At 37.1% G+C, this 12,699-nt stretch overlaps 1 protein-coding gene across 1 annotated transcript; it reads left to right on the top strand.

Moving 5' to 3' along the window:
• The first annotated feature begins 9,153 nt into the window (after nt 1-9,153).
• On the top strand, nt 9,154-11,744 carry LOC122088040 (cytochrome b561 and DOMON domain-containing protein At3g25290-like). Its single transcript, XM_042657179.1, has 3 exons — nt 9,154-9,856; nt 10,211-10,465; nt 11,091-11,744. The coding sequence occupies exons 1-3, from the start codon at nt 9,233-9,235 to the stop codon at nt 11,376-11,378; spliced, it is 1,167 nt and encodes a 388-aa protein (XP_042513113.1). The 5' UTR covers nt 9,154-9,232; the 3' UTR covers nt 11,379-11,744.
• Nucleotides 11,745-12,699: the final 955 nt, after the last annotated feature.

Genomic DNA, 12,699 nt, shown 5'->3' with positions numbered 1-12,699 from the left:
AAGTAATGGTAAAATTATGATTTTCATGATTTGGGACAAACCCTATACAAAATTTTCCTTGATTCTAACACTGTAAGGGTTGCCTTTGATACCAATTGTTAGGGATTCTTTTACCATATTAAACATATGAATAACCTTATAGTGTTTAGAATACAAGAATCATCAACAAATCATAAAAGATTAATCATGGGTGTAGTCCCTAAACCCAGAACAATAAAGTATCCCATCTTAAAATACATAACCATATAGATTTACTATATCTATAATAATCAATGGGACAACCATGACATGAACCATAAATGGGAATAAAGAAGTACATGTGTCCCATGAAACCTCTGTTCCATGTGGTTAAACATTACTCCCATGAAGATGACAATAATGAACTACGCAAGTAGAGTCCTTCTACTAAGATCTTCTGCAGCATCTTACTCTAGGGTTTCCTCTCTTTCTATGCACTTGCTCTTGTGAGAAAGCCGTGCTCCCAAAACCAATAAGGCATTAAGTAAAGTAATGGCTGCAGGGACCGTCAGTATTCTATTTATAATAGAATCCCTAAAACCCTATTCCACTCTCACAATGGAAAGAGCTAGGAGTTTCCTAATCAAAGTGGGTGTATAATTGCTTGGGCCCAATGGATCAATCGGTATCAGTTAAGCCCACATAAAAATCCTAACAGCATATCCTATCCTCTGTTTCGTGACTAATTATTATTATTATTATTATTAGGAAGGTAATATGGGTAGTTATAGGAATTGAGTATAAGAAGTTGTAACTGAATGGAATTAGTGGAAATCGTGGGAAGCTGTAGGACTGTGAATTGCTAATTGTTATCCTATGTATCTATTTATTTATCAAGAGATAATGAAAGAGGCACAATTGAATTCCTAAATTGTCTCTAAGACAGAGGCAGGCTTCCTTATCAAAGCCAGACGCAAAAACAACTATTTCCTTCTTTCTCACAAGTGACAATTGAAGGTAAAAAAAATATATATATATATATATATACACGTGAAGTTAAAAGGATCAGGTTTCTAAATATTGGTATTAGATCAATATGATCATATGGTTATTGGCTAAGACCAATATCCATACCCGATTGATTTTGGATCAAATATCAGTATTGGTGTAGAAACGTAACTTTAAAACGATGTAGAAGATAATGGAAAAACAAGAACTAGTAATGCACACAGATTTACTAGGTTCGACAAGATTGCCTACATCTTCAGTGAAATGAAATCTTGCTTTACTATTAATGGAGAATAGGGTTATAACGTTCATCCTCACACCTCTTAGTATTGTATGCATTACAGAGACAGCAATTTTTCCTACAAACATATAACGAAAAAAACTTAATCCAGAAAGTATAAAATTACCCTCAAATAAAAAATTCGAGCGAGGCTACGCCCCCCTACACCTCCGTTATGCAGGGGGTCTCCTGCCCCCTTGCAAACCCCATGACTGGCTAATCGATTAGTGTGATCACTGCCTTGCCTATCGAAGCATCTGTATCAATACTCTCTAGATTAAAATGTACCAGAATACAAGACATCGTTCAATAACATATTAGATGAAGAATAAAATTCTTAAAAATATTTTTGCTTTTTAAATTAAAATTGAGGTGGAAAAATCGACCGCTCTGGGTCGAAATCCGAATCCCGTGATTTAATTAAATCCCTGATGGGACTAGCTGTTGGTGGTACCACAGGAGGGGTTGGGCCGGAGACTGCCGGTTCAGATCGATAGCACAGAAAGATATGTGCTAAGCAGAGGGCACAGAGGGCACAGAGGGCACACCAGGAAGAGGAGGAGAGAAGGATATGAGGATATTTTGTAAGATTTTTGACAGATAAAAAGGGAAAAACTTAGGATCGAGATAGAAGAGATAGGTATAAAACCTTACTCCGATCCTTTTTTTTTTTTTTTAACATAATCTAAGCTTGTATAAGACGCCATGCTCATACAACTCACATCCTCACACTGGGGATCAACCGGTGAAACACGCACAGTATATTTACGCCCAGTTCTTTTGGAATGCTAACCCAGACTGTCATTTTTACTTAAGGGAATACTTAGCCAGGAACTACAAGTCTCCCAGTTCATGTGGGACGCCATGCCAACATGCTTCCCCACTACTGCTTCCACCCGTGGGTCCCAACTGTTCTTCAAGCTGATGTGATTTGTATGACGTTATCATCTCCTCATCCCAATGTAAGATGTCTTATGTCTAGATTCTTCTTTAACAAAAAAAGTGTTGATAATTAAGATCGAAGAAAAAGAAAAAAAAAAAAAAATGAGTAGGAAAGAACAAAACTATTCTTTACAATTTAAAAAATTGAAAGGGAGATATCAACACCTAATAAATGGCTGAGACTACTTTGGCCTTCTTCGTTGACGCGGAGTCGTCGTTGCTCTTTCTCTTGTGAGCATATATCAATTTTGGTATTGATAGGTAAGTAGTGTAAATGATTAAGAAGAATTGAAGATTATGTAGATAAGTACATGATCTTAATTTCGATTCTTCATCTTCCCATCTTCAATTATGAACACCTTCATTAACAAAAGGAAATTTAAATTTTATCCAATTTAAGTCTTTCGGTGATTGATTTGGATTTACTCTTGAGTGCTAATAGTAAAATCGAATAGCTTTAAGGAGTTTTTTTCTTCTTTTTTTTTAAATAAAAAGGATGAAATTTTTATTTAATTGTTTGGGTTCCTACTATTATAATTTATCAAAGTTTAATACATCATTATTTGAAATAATGACACAAAATCAACCGAATGATAACATTGAGCCCCAAGATTTGCCCCAGTAGTGATATCTATGTGGACCTATTAATGTGAGATTGGTTAAAAATCAGATCAATCGATATCAATTTTGGCCAATTTGAAACTGATTCTAATCCTTTATTTCTTGTTTTGAAGATAAAATTCATCGGCCATGAAAGAGGGTCGAGGGTTTGGTTATAAAACCATATAGTGTTGGTTCTATGGTGGCCTAGGTTGAGTGAATAAATAGGGCCTTTTTTTTTTTTTCCTGTAAGGGGATGGTAGGTAGAACGAAAATTAAGGACAAAATCTACTTCTAGTTCCTTCCTTAGACTTGTAATCTTCCTTTTCTTCTAATAAAAAGAATAAATAAAAAAATAAGGCCTTTTTCTTCTTGTTGTTCTTGGATGGAAATGTTGAGAAAATAAACATAATATTAAATGGAAAATGACTCCTTCCCCAAAATAGAGGATATACACCGGCACCTCTCCCTCTCTATCTCTCTCCTAGGATAGGTAAACACTTCTCTACCACAAGAAGAGAGAAAGTGATTAGGAGGTGAGCTCTTGGGCAGATTGTATTTTTGGTGCAAGACCTACTATGGGTTAAACAAGACAAGTGACCCATTGAAGGTCTAGACAAAGATCTACAATCGGGTCAACATGGCTCTTAGGAGCCACATTTTTTCTTTTTGATTTTTCTTTCCAAATATGGGATTGGAAAAATTGATCACTCGACCTCCTTGGAGTTATGCTACATCAATTGGCTGGCTGGCTGGCTGCCACCATTGCATTTCAAGGCGTTTCTCCAGCTCCCCTATTTTTAAGTGCAAAAACAACCTTTTACAGTGAGTGCAGTGTTGCAGTAAGCATCGGATGGTCGAGAAGATCTCGAAACATGCCATCTGATACTCATCACACTGCCACACTCATTGCAGAGAATAATCATTCATATTTAATTATAGAGATTATTATTTCATTTGATAAAGAAAAGCTAAAAATTTCAAATTTAATTAGTCCGCCATTCAAGTCCAAAGACTCTATTTCAAGAATTCTCATTAAGAAGACTTTGCGTGTTGGTAGGGTCCCGTAGGGATGGTTAACAAAATATAAAGCATTTTATTTCAATAGATTGCGGATCATATTCTCCTTTTTTGTTAGTTAATTTAGAACCTATAAAGTGACCACTTATCTGGCGCTTTAAGATTATATATCTATCACAAGGAATCTTCGTTTCTTTCTTTTCAAGATTGTAAGTCTCATTCTGCAAGAAAAAAAAAATCAACAGAATCTCACTTTACAAGAGGGCTTACAAAGTAGTATAAAGTTGATCAACCATGCTTGGACTAAGCATGCATGATGCTAATACTATATATTCTTTTCTGTGTTGTAAGTCCCAGTAAAAGCTTAATAATGATTGAGAGGAAAATAATGTTATCCAATTGTATTTTCTACGCTCAGATGTGTGGGATAATGCTGAATTTTTTGTTCCCGTCTTGTTTCCTTGGCTCTCTCATTAGTTGTCTTTGTGATTCAGACAAGAAGACCTATTTCAAGAGAGAAGAATTCCGAAGTTCAATAATATGTAGATTTTGGGGCACTTACAATCAGAGATTAGGATCCGTACATATCTTTCCCATACATAATGGAAGGAATTTTTTTTTGGTAGAATTTAAGGGAAGAATTTTGACTCATAATGAATGAGGCCCAAGTCTTCTTGTTCAGATTTCTGGGTAAGGTTAAAATTACAGGTTGGGAAATTATAACACACCCAGTACCGCCTAACGAGATGTCGATGTTTTTCTATTTAAACTATTCTTCTCAACTGTATATGTTTTTATGCTTGCTTGATTAAAGATAGTGATTGTTTACCTAAAAAAAAAATTAAAATAGTGATTTTATGAGCATGTGTGCGTGAGTGTAGAAGCAATGGTATGTAAGAGGGTGGAAAGAATGATGGTGAGAGATGCCAGATCTGGACTTATATTTATAGCAGTCCAAATGGCCTACTTACCATTATTAGGGATCAGGTCATCCTGTAGTTTGGGATTTATTTTAAAAAATAATTAAACATGCATGACAGAATCCTAAAAATAAATAATGTAAACCTACATACATCATCAATAATCCAAAGTATAAAAATTACTTTGACAATAATTCTTCGGTTAGTAAGATTCAATTATGTCTTCTTTAATAAGGTGGAGTCTATCATATGCCAAAACATGAAATTCCTCGAATGATGCCCTTGTTTGATGATTAAGGACCTATTGACACTGTTTATATGGCCATTACTCCAATGGTTAATATTATTTTTTATTTTTTTGGCGTAGGCATTCTGGGTTACTACCAGTCTTATCTGCGTGATTCTTTTTATGATGGCTAAATTTCAGTGTCTATCCTATGTAATCCATCAGTGGTAGTTCATTCAATAATACGGGCATTAGGAGTGGAAAGGGTGTGCCTCTATTACTTGGGCCAAAAAATAGAGTATGCTTGGAGACCTGATCCTTCACATAGAAATGAGAGGGATGAAACTCAAAGGAGATATTGTTATCACGTATAAACTTTTGAACAGAGAATAGGGTTTTGTAGTTGACGAAACATGCAAAACATTAAAAAGTCATTAAAATTTTAAGGGTAGAAAATGAAAACAGTACCAACATGAGAAAATGAGAGACCCTTATCATTTCCCATATATAATTGATCCATGCTAGAATAGCCATCAAAGGAGGATATGAAATGGAGGTCAAGGGTTATTTGATTAGTGGCATTTGTGTTAAGGAACCAGGAGAAGGGTTGGGTTGGTTTGGGGTGGAGGAATGATGTAGGACAGGAGAAGGGTGAGTGAAGTATGCGGTGGGTGGAGAGGGTTGGGCAGGGAAACGGTTTGTTGGGGGAAGGCCAGGGTAGAGGGGTGGTAGAAAGAGGTGGAGGCCATATGGTTGGTACTGTGACAAATAGAGCACTATACTCAGTTACCTTGTTGGGAGATATGTACGCCATGACCACGTCTATACCAACCACGTCCCCCACGACCTCTCATTGTGCCACGACCAAAGGGGAGAGAGCGGTTATTGGTTGACACTAAGGATGCAATAAGTGTAGTAGTGTGGAGCCAGAGATTGGAGGTTGTAAAAACGCAACCCTAAAATGATGCAGAAGGTAATGAAAAAACAAGAACAAACAATGCACACAGATTTACAAGGTTCGACAAGATTGTCTACATCCTCGTTGAGATGAGATCCTGCTTCACTATCAATGGAGAATAAGGTTACAACGCTCGTCCTCACACCTCTCAGTATTGCTTGCAGTACAGAGAAAGAAAACCTTGCTACAAATATATAGCAAAAAATCTTAATCCGAAAAGTACAAAACTACCCTCAACTAAAAAATTCGAGTGGGGGGCGGCCTCTATGCAAGGGGGCCTCCTGCCCACTTGCAACCCCCACGGCCTGCTAACCAGTTAGTGGGACTGCCGTCCTGCCTAACGAATCGCTTGCATCAATACTCTTTGGATTAAACAGTGATGGAATACAAGACATTGTATAGCAACAAAGGTGACTTAGTGATGGTCAGTTTACGGATGGAGGAGCTTTATAGGAACTCATAACTGAGAAATGGATCTCAGAGTAAGTGACAAGGTCTGGCTATGCAATGAGTGTAGGAACCATTTCCTTAAAGTTCAAGTGGAGAGCCCGAAATATGTGAATGTTGAAATTCTTAGGAAGTATGGGCTTACCAGTCATTGCCAGTTCATCTGCAATGGATATGGCACATTGCAAGAATTTGAAGATGGATTCATCTAATATGTTAACGGATTTGGCACATTGCAAGAATTGGAAGATGGATTCATCTAATATGTTAACCAGATCTTGGAGAGTGAGGTGTAGAGAGATGAATCTAGTTGTGGAAGCAGAGCTAATCGCTTAATGGCATCCCATCATTGTCATGATGGAAGATTATTGAGGTGGGAAAAGGTTGGATGAAGAAAAGCAGTGTTTTTTTTTTCCAACCAATTATATTAATGTTGCCAAACAAACCCTAAATTAACAGAAATTATACTAGACTTGCATTGATTAGACCTACATGATAACCATTATGTTAAATTTGTTTTGGATTGAGCTCCTCTGTGGCGCAACACAGTGTTCGGTGCACATCCAACGGTTAGAAACGCCTTGGCACGGAGCTCAAGGTGGTCGCACGTAGCCCAAAGCATTTTTAGGTGTTGGATGTGTACCGGACACAGTGTTACGCCACATAGGAGCCAAATCTATTTCTTTTTTTGAACAAAAACATAATAGAAATCTGTTTGCTAACGCTGGTTCATTTTTTTGTTCTTGGGATGAATCGGGATCATAAGGTTACTGAGAAATAAAAGGAAAAAAAAGAAGCATATTTTAAGAATTTCTTCTCTATCCCATAAATAAGAGGGAGAAATAGGAGGTTGCTCTTCAATGAACACATGGTTAATTTGATGGGAAAAGAAGTAATTTTATGGTAAATAAAACACATCCAAGAAGTTATTTCATGGTAAATAAAATACATCAAATGCAGCTTCAACCACACCGCCACCGCCACCGCCACCGCCACCGCCACCCCCATTACCACCAGCACTGTTTATGCCAAAATTTTGGACATTGGATGCCATTTTATAAATTTACATAATTTTCATATACAGAAATTAATATGTGCTTAATAAATACTTTTTTATTTCTTTCCTAACCTAGAAATAGAAATTACTATATATTATCAAATGTTTTTTTTTACCAGAAAATATAAATACAAAAACCATTTCTAGACAAAAAGTTTAACTAAAAAATAGAATGATTATCATGTAGGCCTTATAAACCCCTGTAAGAGTGAGATTTGCTGGGGTATTAGCAAAAAAAAATCTTGCAAGGGTTATTTTTGACAAATTTACCCCCCACCTCCCTTTTCCCACCTGCTCCTATCTCCTTCTTTTCTGTTTCGCTTAAGAAACAAGGTGGCAAGTTGCACCTTTCTTCTTCTTCTTATTCTTCTTTCTAAAAGAATCTTTTACAAGCGCAAGAATCCCCGAACTCCCCAAACTTGAGTTGAGATCCCCAAGCTCCCCTTCGGTGGAGCCTGATCAAAGTTCGCAAACTCCCCAAACTCTTGTTCTCTTTCTATGTACCGATTCTTTTCATTTGTAACAAGCGATAGTTGCGAGCAGAAGTGATGGCGATTGAGATGAGAATTCGAAGCAGCTCATTCTCTCTTTTAAGTACCTCCGCTTTCACTTGCAACAATCGTAGTTGTGACTTGTGAGCAGCAACAGGACTGGTGGTTCTCTGTTTTGTGTTGCTAATGCTATTGAATCTCAACAATGGACAGAGCATCACTGCGTCAAATAAAGAATTGATACCGTACAAAATCCAAATCCCAAACAAAAGTTCAATTTTGCATAATTTGAAATCAAATGGTCTCATCACTTATGAACATCAATTGTAGAAGAAAAGCAGAATGTATTGAAATTAAATACCTTCGTTAATTGTTTCACTCTTCCACCCGCTCCTATTCCATCCATAGAGATTTTTTTTATATGCACAAGGAATCACCACTTTATTTGCATCCCTTAAATAGAGGTAAAAACGAAGAAGAAAAAGGGATAAAAACAAATGGAAAAAAAAATAATAATAAAGGGTTAAAACTGTAAAAACAAAACTCCTGAATCGAATCGAGGAATGGACACTATTTTAATTAATTTTATAAACCCAAACCAATGATATCGCCAGGGGTAGCGTTAAAGTTTTTTCTTTTTTCAGGTAGAAGGCGTTGAAGTTGATTTTTGCAAATCCCGAGCCCGCGATAACATGGATCTCTTTCCCAAATCTGGACAGAAAAATATCCCAATCCAAAGGCCAAACTACACCTGTCGTTATTCGGAGAGAATTGTCACATCTAATGCGTGACCTCCGTAATGTAATAATCACGTCTGTCGGACACTGTTAGTTACACAGTTTATAACTAAAATTAATTAGTTAAAAATTAACAATTTCCTTTTTTGGTAAAAATTAAATAAATAACAATTAATACCCCTTGTAGGTGAGGGATTATTGTTCGCACTTTATCAAAAGTGATTATTGTCTGCTGCGGGTCCAATGGTGAGATTTTAAAACTCGGGATTGATCTTAACTGTTATGGATACAGATCAGATCAAATCTGGTCGGTTTTAGTCAGGAAGTCCAGATCGTATTGGATCATATAGATTTATTCTTTTTTCTTTAAATGGGTATTTTTAATCATTTTACCGTTATACCGATACGTATCGGATCCGATATTTAAAATTATGATTCGGAGAGCTCCAAAAATTCCGGTAATTATCGAAAGTTCCCAACTCCCACTAGAAATAGCGGTTCCCCTTAAACTGAAAAAGCGTGGTGTGAGTGTCTCTGTTGAGCAAAGCAAAATAAATATCGCTTCACTCCTCCACTGAGAACCCATCTATGGCTTCTTCATTTTCATCTTCCTCTGCAGTTTTGCTTTTAGGGTTTGTTTTGAATTTGTTTCTGCAAATCAATCTTTCGCATTCTCTCACCTGTTCATCACAGCAGTTCTCGAGCAACAGAATTTATGAATACTGCAATGATCTTCCAGAATTGAGCTCTTACCTTCACTGGACCTATGATTCATCAAACTCGTCTCTGAAGATAGCTTTCTTGGCTTCTTCTAAAGCTGATGGATGGGTTGCTTGGTCTATCAATCCTCAGGCTCCTAAGATGCTTGGTGCTCAGGCTTTGATAGCTTACAAGTTAGATGGGAATATGACTTTGAATACCTTCAATGTCACCTCTTACAAGGGAATCGCTCCCTCTAAAATTGCTTATGAGGTTTGGGATACCGCGGCTGAGTACTCAGATGGGTTGATGAGGATCTTTGCTACCATAGGATTACCCGGTCAGATGACGACGATTAATCAGGTTTGGCAGGTTGGGACTGCGGTGTCGAATGGGATTCCATCTGCTCATGCGATCCTGACTGCGAATTTGAACTCTAAGGGGACCCTTGATTTGCTGAAAGGACAGAGCAGCTCCACCACTGGTGGGAATGATAAGCTTAGAAGGAAAAATGTGAGTTCAGTTTTGTTGGACTTCTGCTTTGTTTTGGGTTCTTATTTCTTTTCTTTTCTTTCCTTTCCTTAATTTTTCCTTCTGGGTTTGCAAATCTAAATTTTCTAGCTTTATCTGAGATTTTTGGAAGTCCAAATCTTGTATGGGTTTGGAATTTTTTATGGGGCTGCTTAATATTACTTCTTTTTGGGGTCAAAGAATGTTAATTTTTTCTGGGTGCAGTTGAAGATGAGATTTGGATATGGATGGGACCTTAGATAGGAAAATTCAGTTCTTACTTCTCTTCAATTACAGGTTATTTTTTTAAGAGTTATTAGAGGTTGACCAAGTAGTTGGCTGTGGTTTTCCTATCAGATTCATGGAATATTGAATGCTGTGAGCTGGGGAATATTGTTTCCCTTTGGAGCCATTATTGCAAGGTACCTGAGGACGTTCCAGTCTGCAGATCCTGCGTGGTTTTATCTTCATGTGTCGTGCCAGTCCTCTTCTTATGTTGTTGGTGTTGCTGGCTGGGGAACTGGTCTTAAGCTTGGGAGTGAATCAGAGGGAGTGGTATACAAGGCCCACAGGAATATTGGGATTGCCCTCTTCTGTGCTGCAACTGTGCAGGTAATAATCCTTATTTTTTCACTTTAGCTGATGTTATTGGGTATTTCTTTTCCTTTCAAATTAATTTTATGTTCTGTATTACGTCTTTCTTTAATGAATTACAAATCAATTTTTTCTCTTAATATTTACTTAGTAAACAGAGTCAAACTGGGTCATCCTTGTTTCCTGATCTCTTTCATTTTCCAAATCTCAGTTCTTAAGAGTCAAACTTGGTCATCCTTGTTTCCTGATCCCTTTCTTTTTCCACTCAGTTCTTTTGCTGGTTTCCTGACTAATTCTGTGAAAAATTATAAAAACATGAAGCATAAGAACCAGATTTTTAGCTCTTCCCTTAATTGTTGGACTTAGTCAGTATTATTTGAATATCAATAAGCTAAGCTAATTTTTAAGCTTTCCATGTCACTCTCGAATGCCGAATTTTCTGTATCCACCCCCCCCCACCCACCGACCCACCCACCCACCGACCCACAGTGAACTCTGATTTACAAACTAGTTTTAGCCACATTTGATAGAGAGTCAAATCTGTTTATATCTTAGCAAATTAAGAACAATTAAGTTTCCAACTTAACATTTATCTAATACGTCTGATGGACATATCTGATTGTTCCTCCCTGATGTTTTGTAGATTTTTGCATTGTTCCTGAGACCTAAGAAGGATCACAAGTACCGCAAGTACTGGAATGTCTATCACCATGGCCTTGGCTACATCATCATCATCCTTGGCATCATCAATGTGTTTAAAGGTCTGGACATATTGGTTCCTGCTCAGAAGTGGAAGAAAGCTTATGTCATTGTGCTCATTGTGTTGGGTGCTATCGCACTTCTGCTGGAGGCCGTTACATGGGTTGTAGTATTAAAGAGGAAGTCTGGCAAGTCTACCAAGCCTTATGATGGCACCAATGGCAGGCAGTAGCTGCTCACAATTGGATCATGTCGTTGTTGTTCTTGCAGAATCTTCTTCTTTGATCATCTTTTAGTATATTAGTTCAGTAGATGGGTGGTTATATATGCTATTCACAGGAGTTTCTCTTCCTCCCCCCCCCCCTACCTCCCACCTTTTTGTTCATCTTGTGTATACTGGCTTAGTTGCAGACCTGCAGTTGGGTGGCCCTTTAGATTCTTTAGAATATATGACTAGGTTTCAGTTCTGTAATTTGTGTCTCTATGTTTTATATTGGGGGTAGAGGGTTTTACAGTCCCCAAACATATGTGTTTTTCTCTGCTGTAATACATAGAATTGCATTCAGCCTTCTGAAAATCAATGATGGCCTCTTGTTTATTCTTTGTTTCTGCTTTGGTGTGATTAAGTTTGGCTGCCATGAGACTCAGGTACATTTGCTTTGGACCTCTTCTTAGTGAGATTTGATGGAGTTAACATTGCGGATAGTAGACAAACCTCAGCTTAGTTATGTTTACAGACCATATCAGTTGGATAGAGTGAAGAATTTAAGGTAGTAATTGATTCTTGTTATATGAGCATATGATATTTAAAAAAGGATTGAGTTTTCCTTTAGCCACGTTCTCCCTTGACGGAGGCCTTCGATCGGTGTTGAAAGGTGAGAGGTATCGCACAAGGGGTGTTATCGACTTTATTTTATTGGGGCTTCAAACGTTAATGACCCTAGGATTGTGGTTGAACCTTTAGACACCTGTTGAGTAAATCTTTCTCCAAATAAAAATATTTTCATTCTTGTCTTGCAGGCTCTAACTCACACAACCATCTGATGAAGGCCTTAGCATAGTTAGTTGGTGTAATTAGAACTTGACATTTTATTTTAAGGAATAACCCAAAAGTTGTTTAAGATTCTAGTACGAAAGAATTTTCAAAAATAATTTAAAAATGACATCATAATATAATTATCAAAAGATGTCATTGTCACGCTCATTTTACATACACATGTGAAATGATAATATGATAAAAAAAGTAAGATTACAAATTATTTAATACCTTGTGGGATATCAAAATTATCAATAAGAAAATCCCTAATTTAAAACTTTAAATTAGAGCTTCCTAAATTTTTTCTTCCAGAACTACAACTACTATTATTGTTTCCATGTCAAAATTTGGCAAGTTTGGTTTCATTTTTCAATCGTAACAGGGAATCAATTCCTTTTCAGCACACAAATGCATTAAATATGCATCCAACAGTGGGAGTGTATGTTCGGATGCTACCAACTGTCTGATGCACACTGGAAGCGCTGAAGGGGATCCAGATCCTGGGAGCAGAGTGGTG

This window comes from Macadamia integrifolia, chromosome 9 (assembly GCF_013358625.1).
Source record: "Macadamia integrifolia cultivar HAES 741 chromosome 9, SCU_Mint_v3, whole genome shotgun sequence".
NCBI lineage: Eukaryota > Viridiplantae > Streptophyta > Magnoliopsida > Proteales > Proteaceae > Macadamia > Macadamia integrifolia.
The sequence above is the reverse complement of the archived record's forward strand: the minus strand, read 5'-3'. Positions and strand labels throughout refer to the sequence as shown.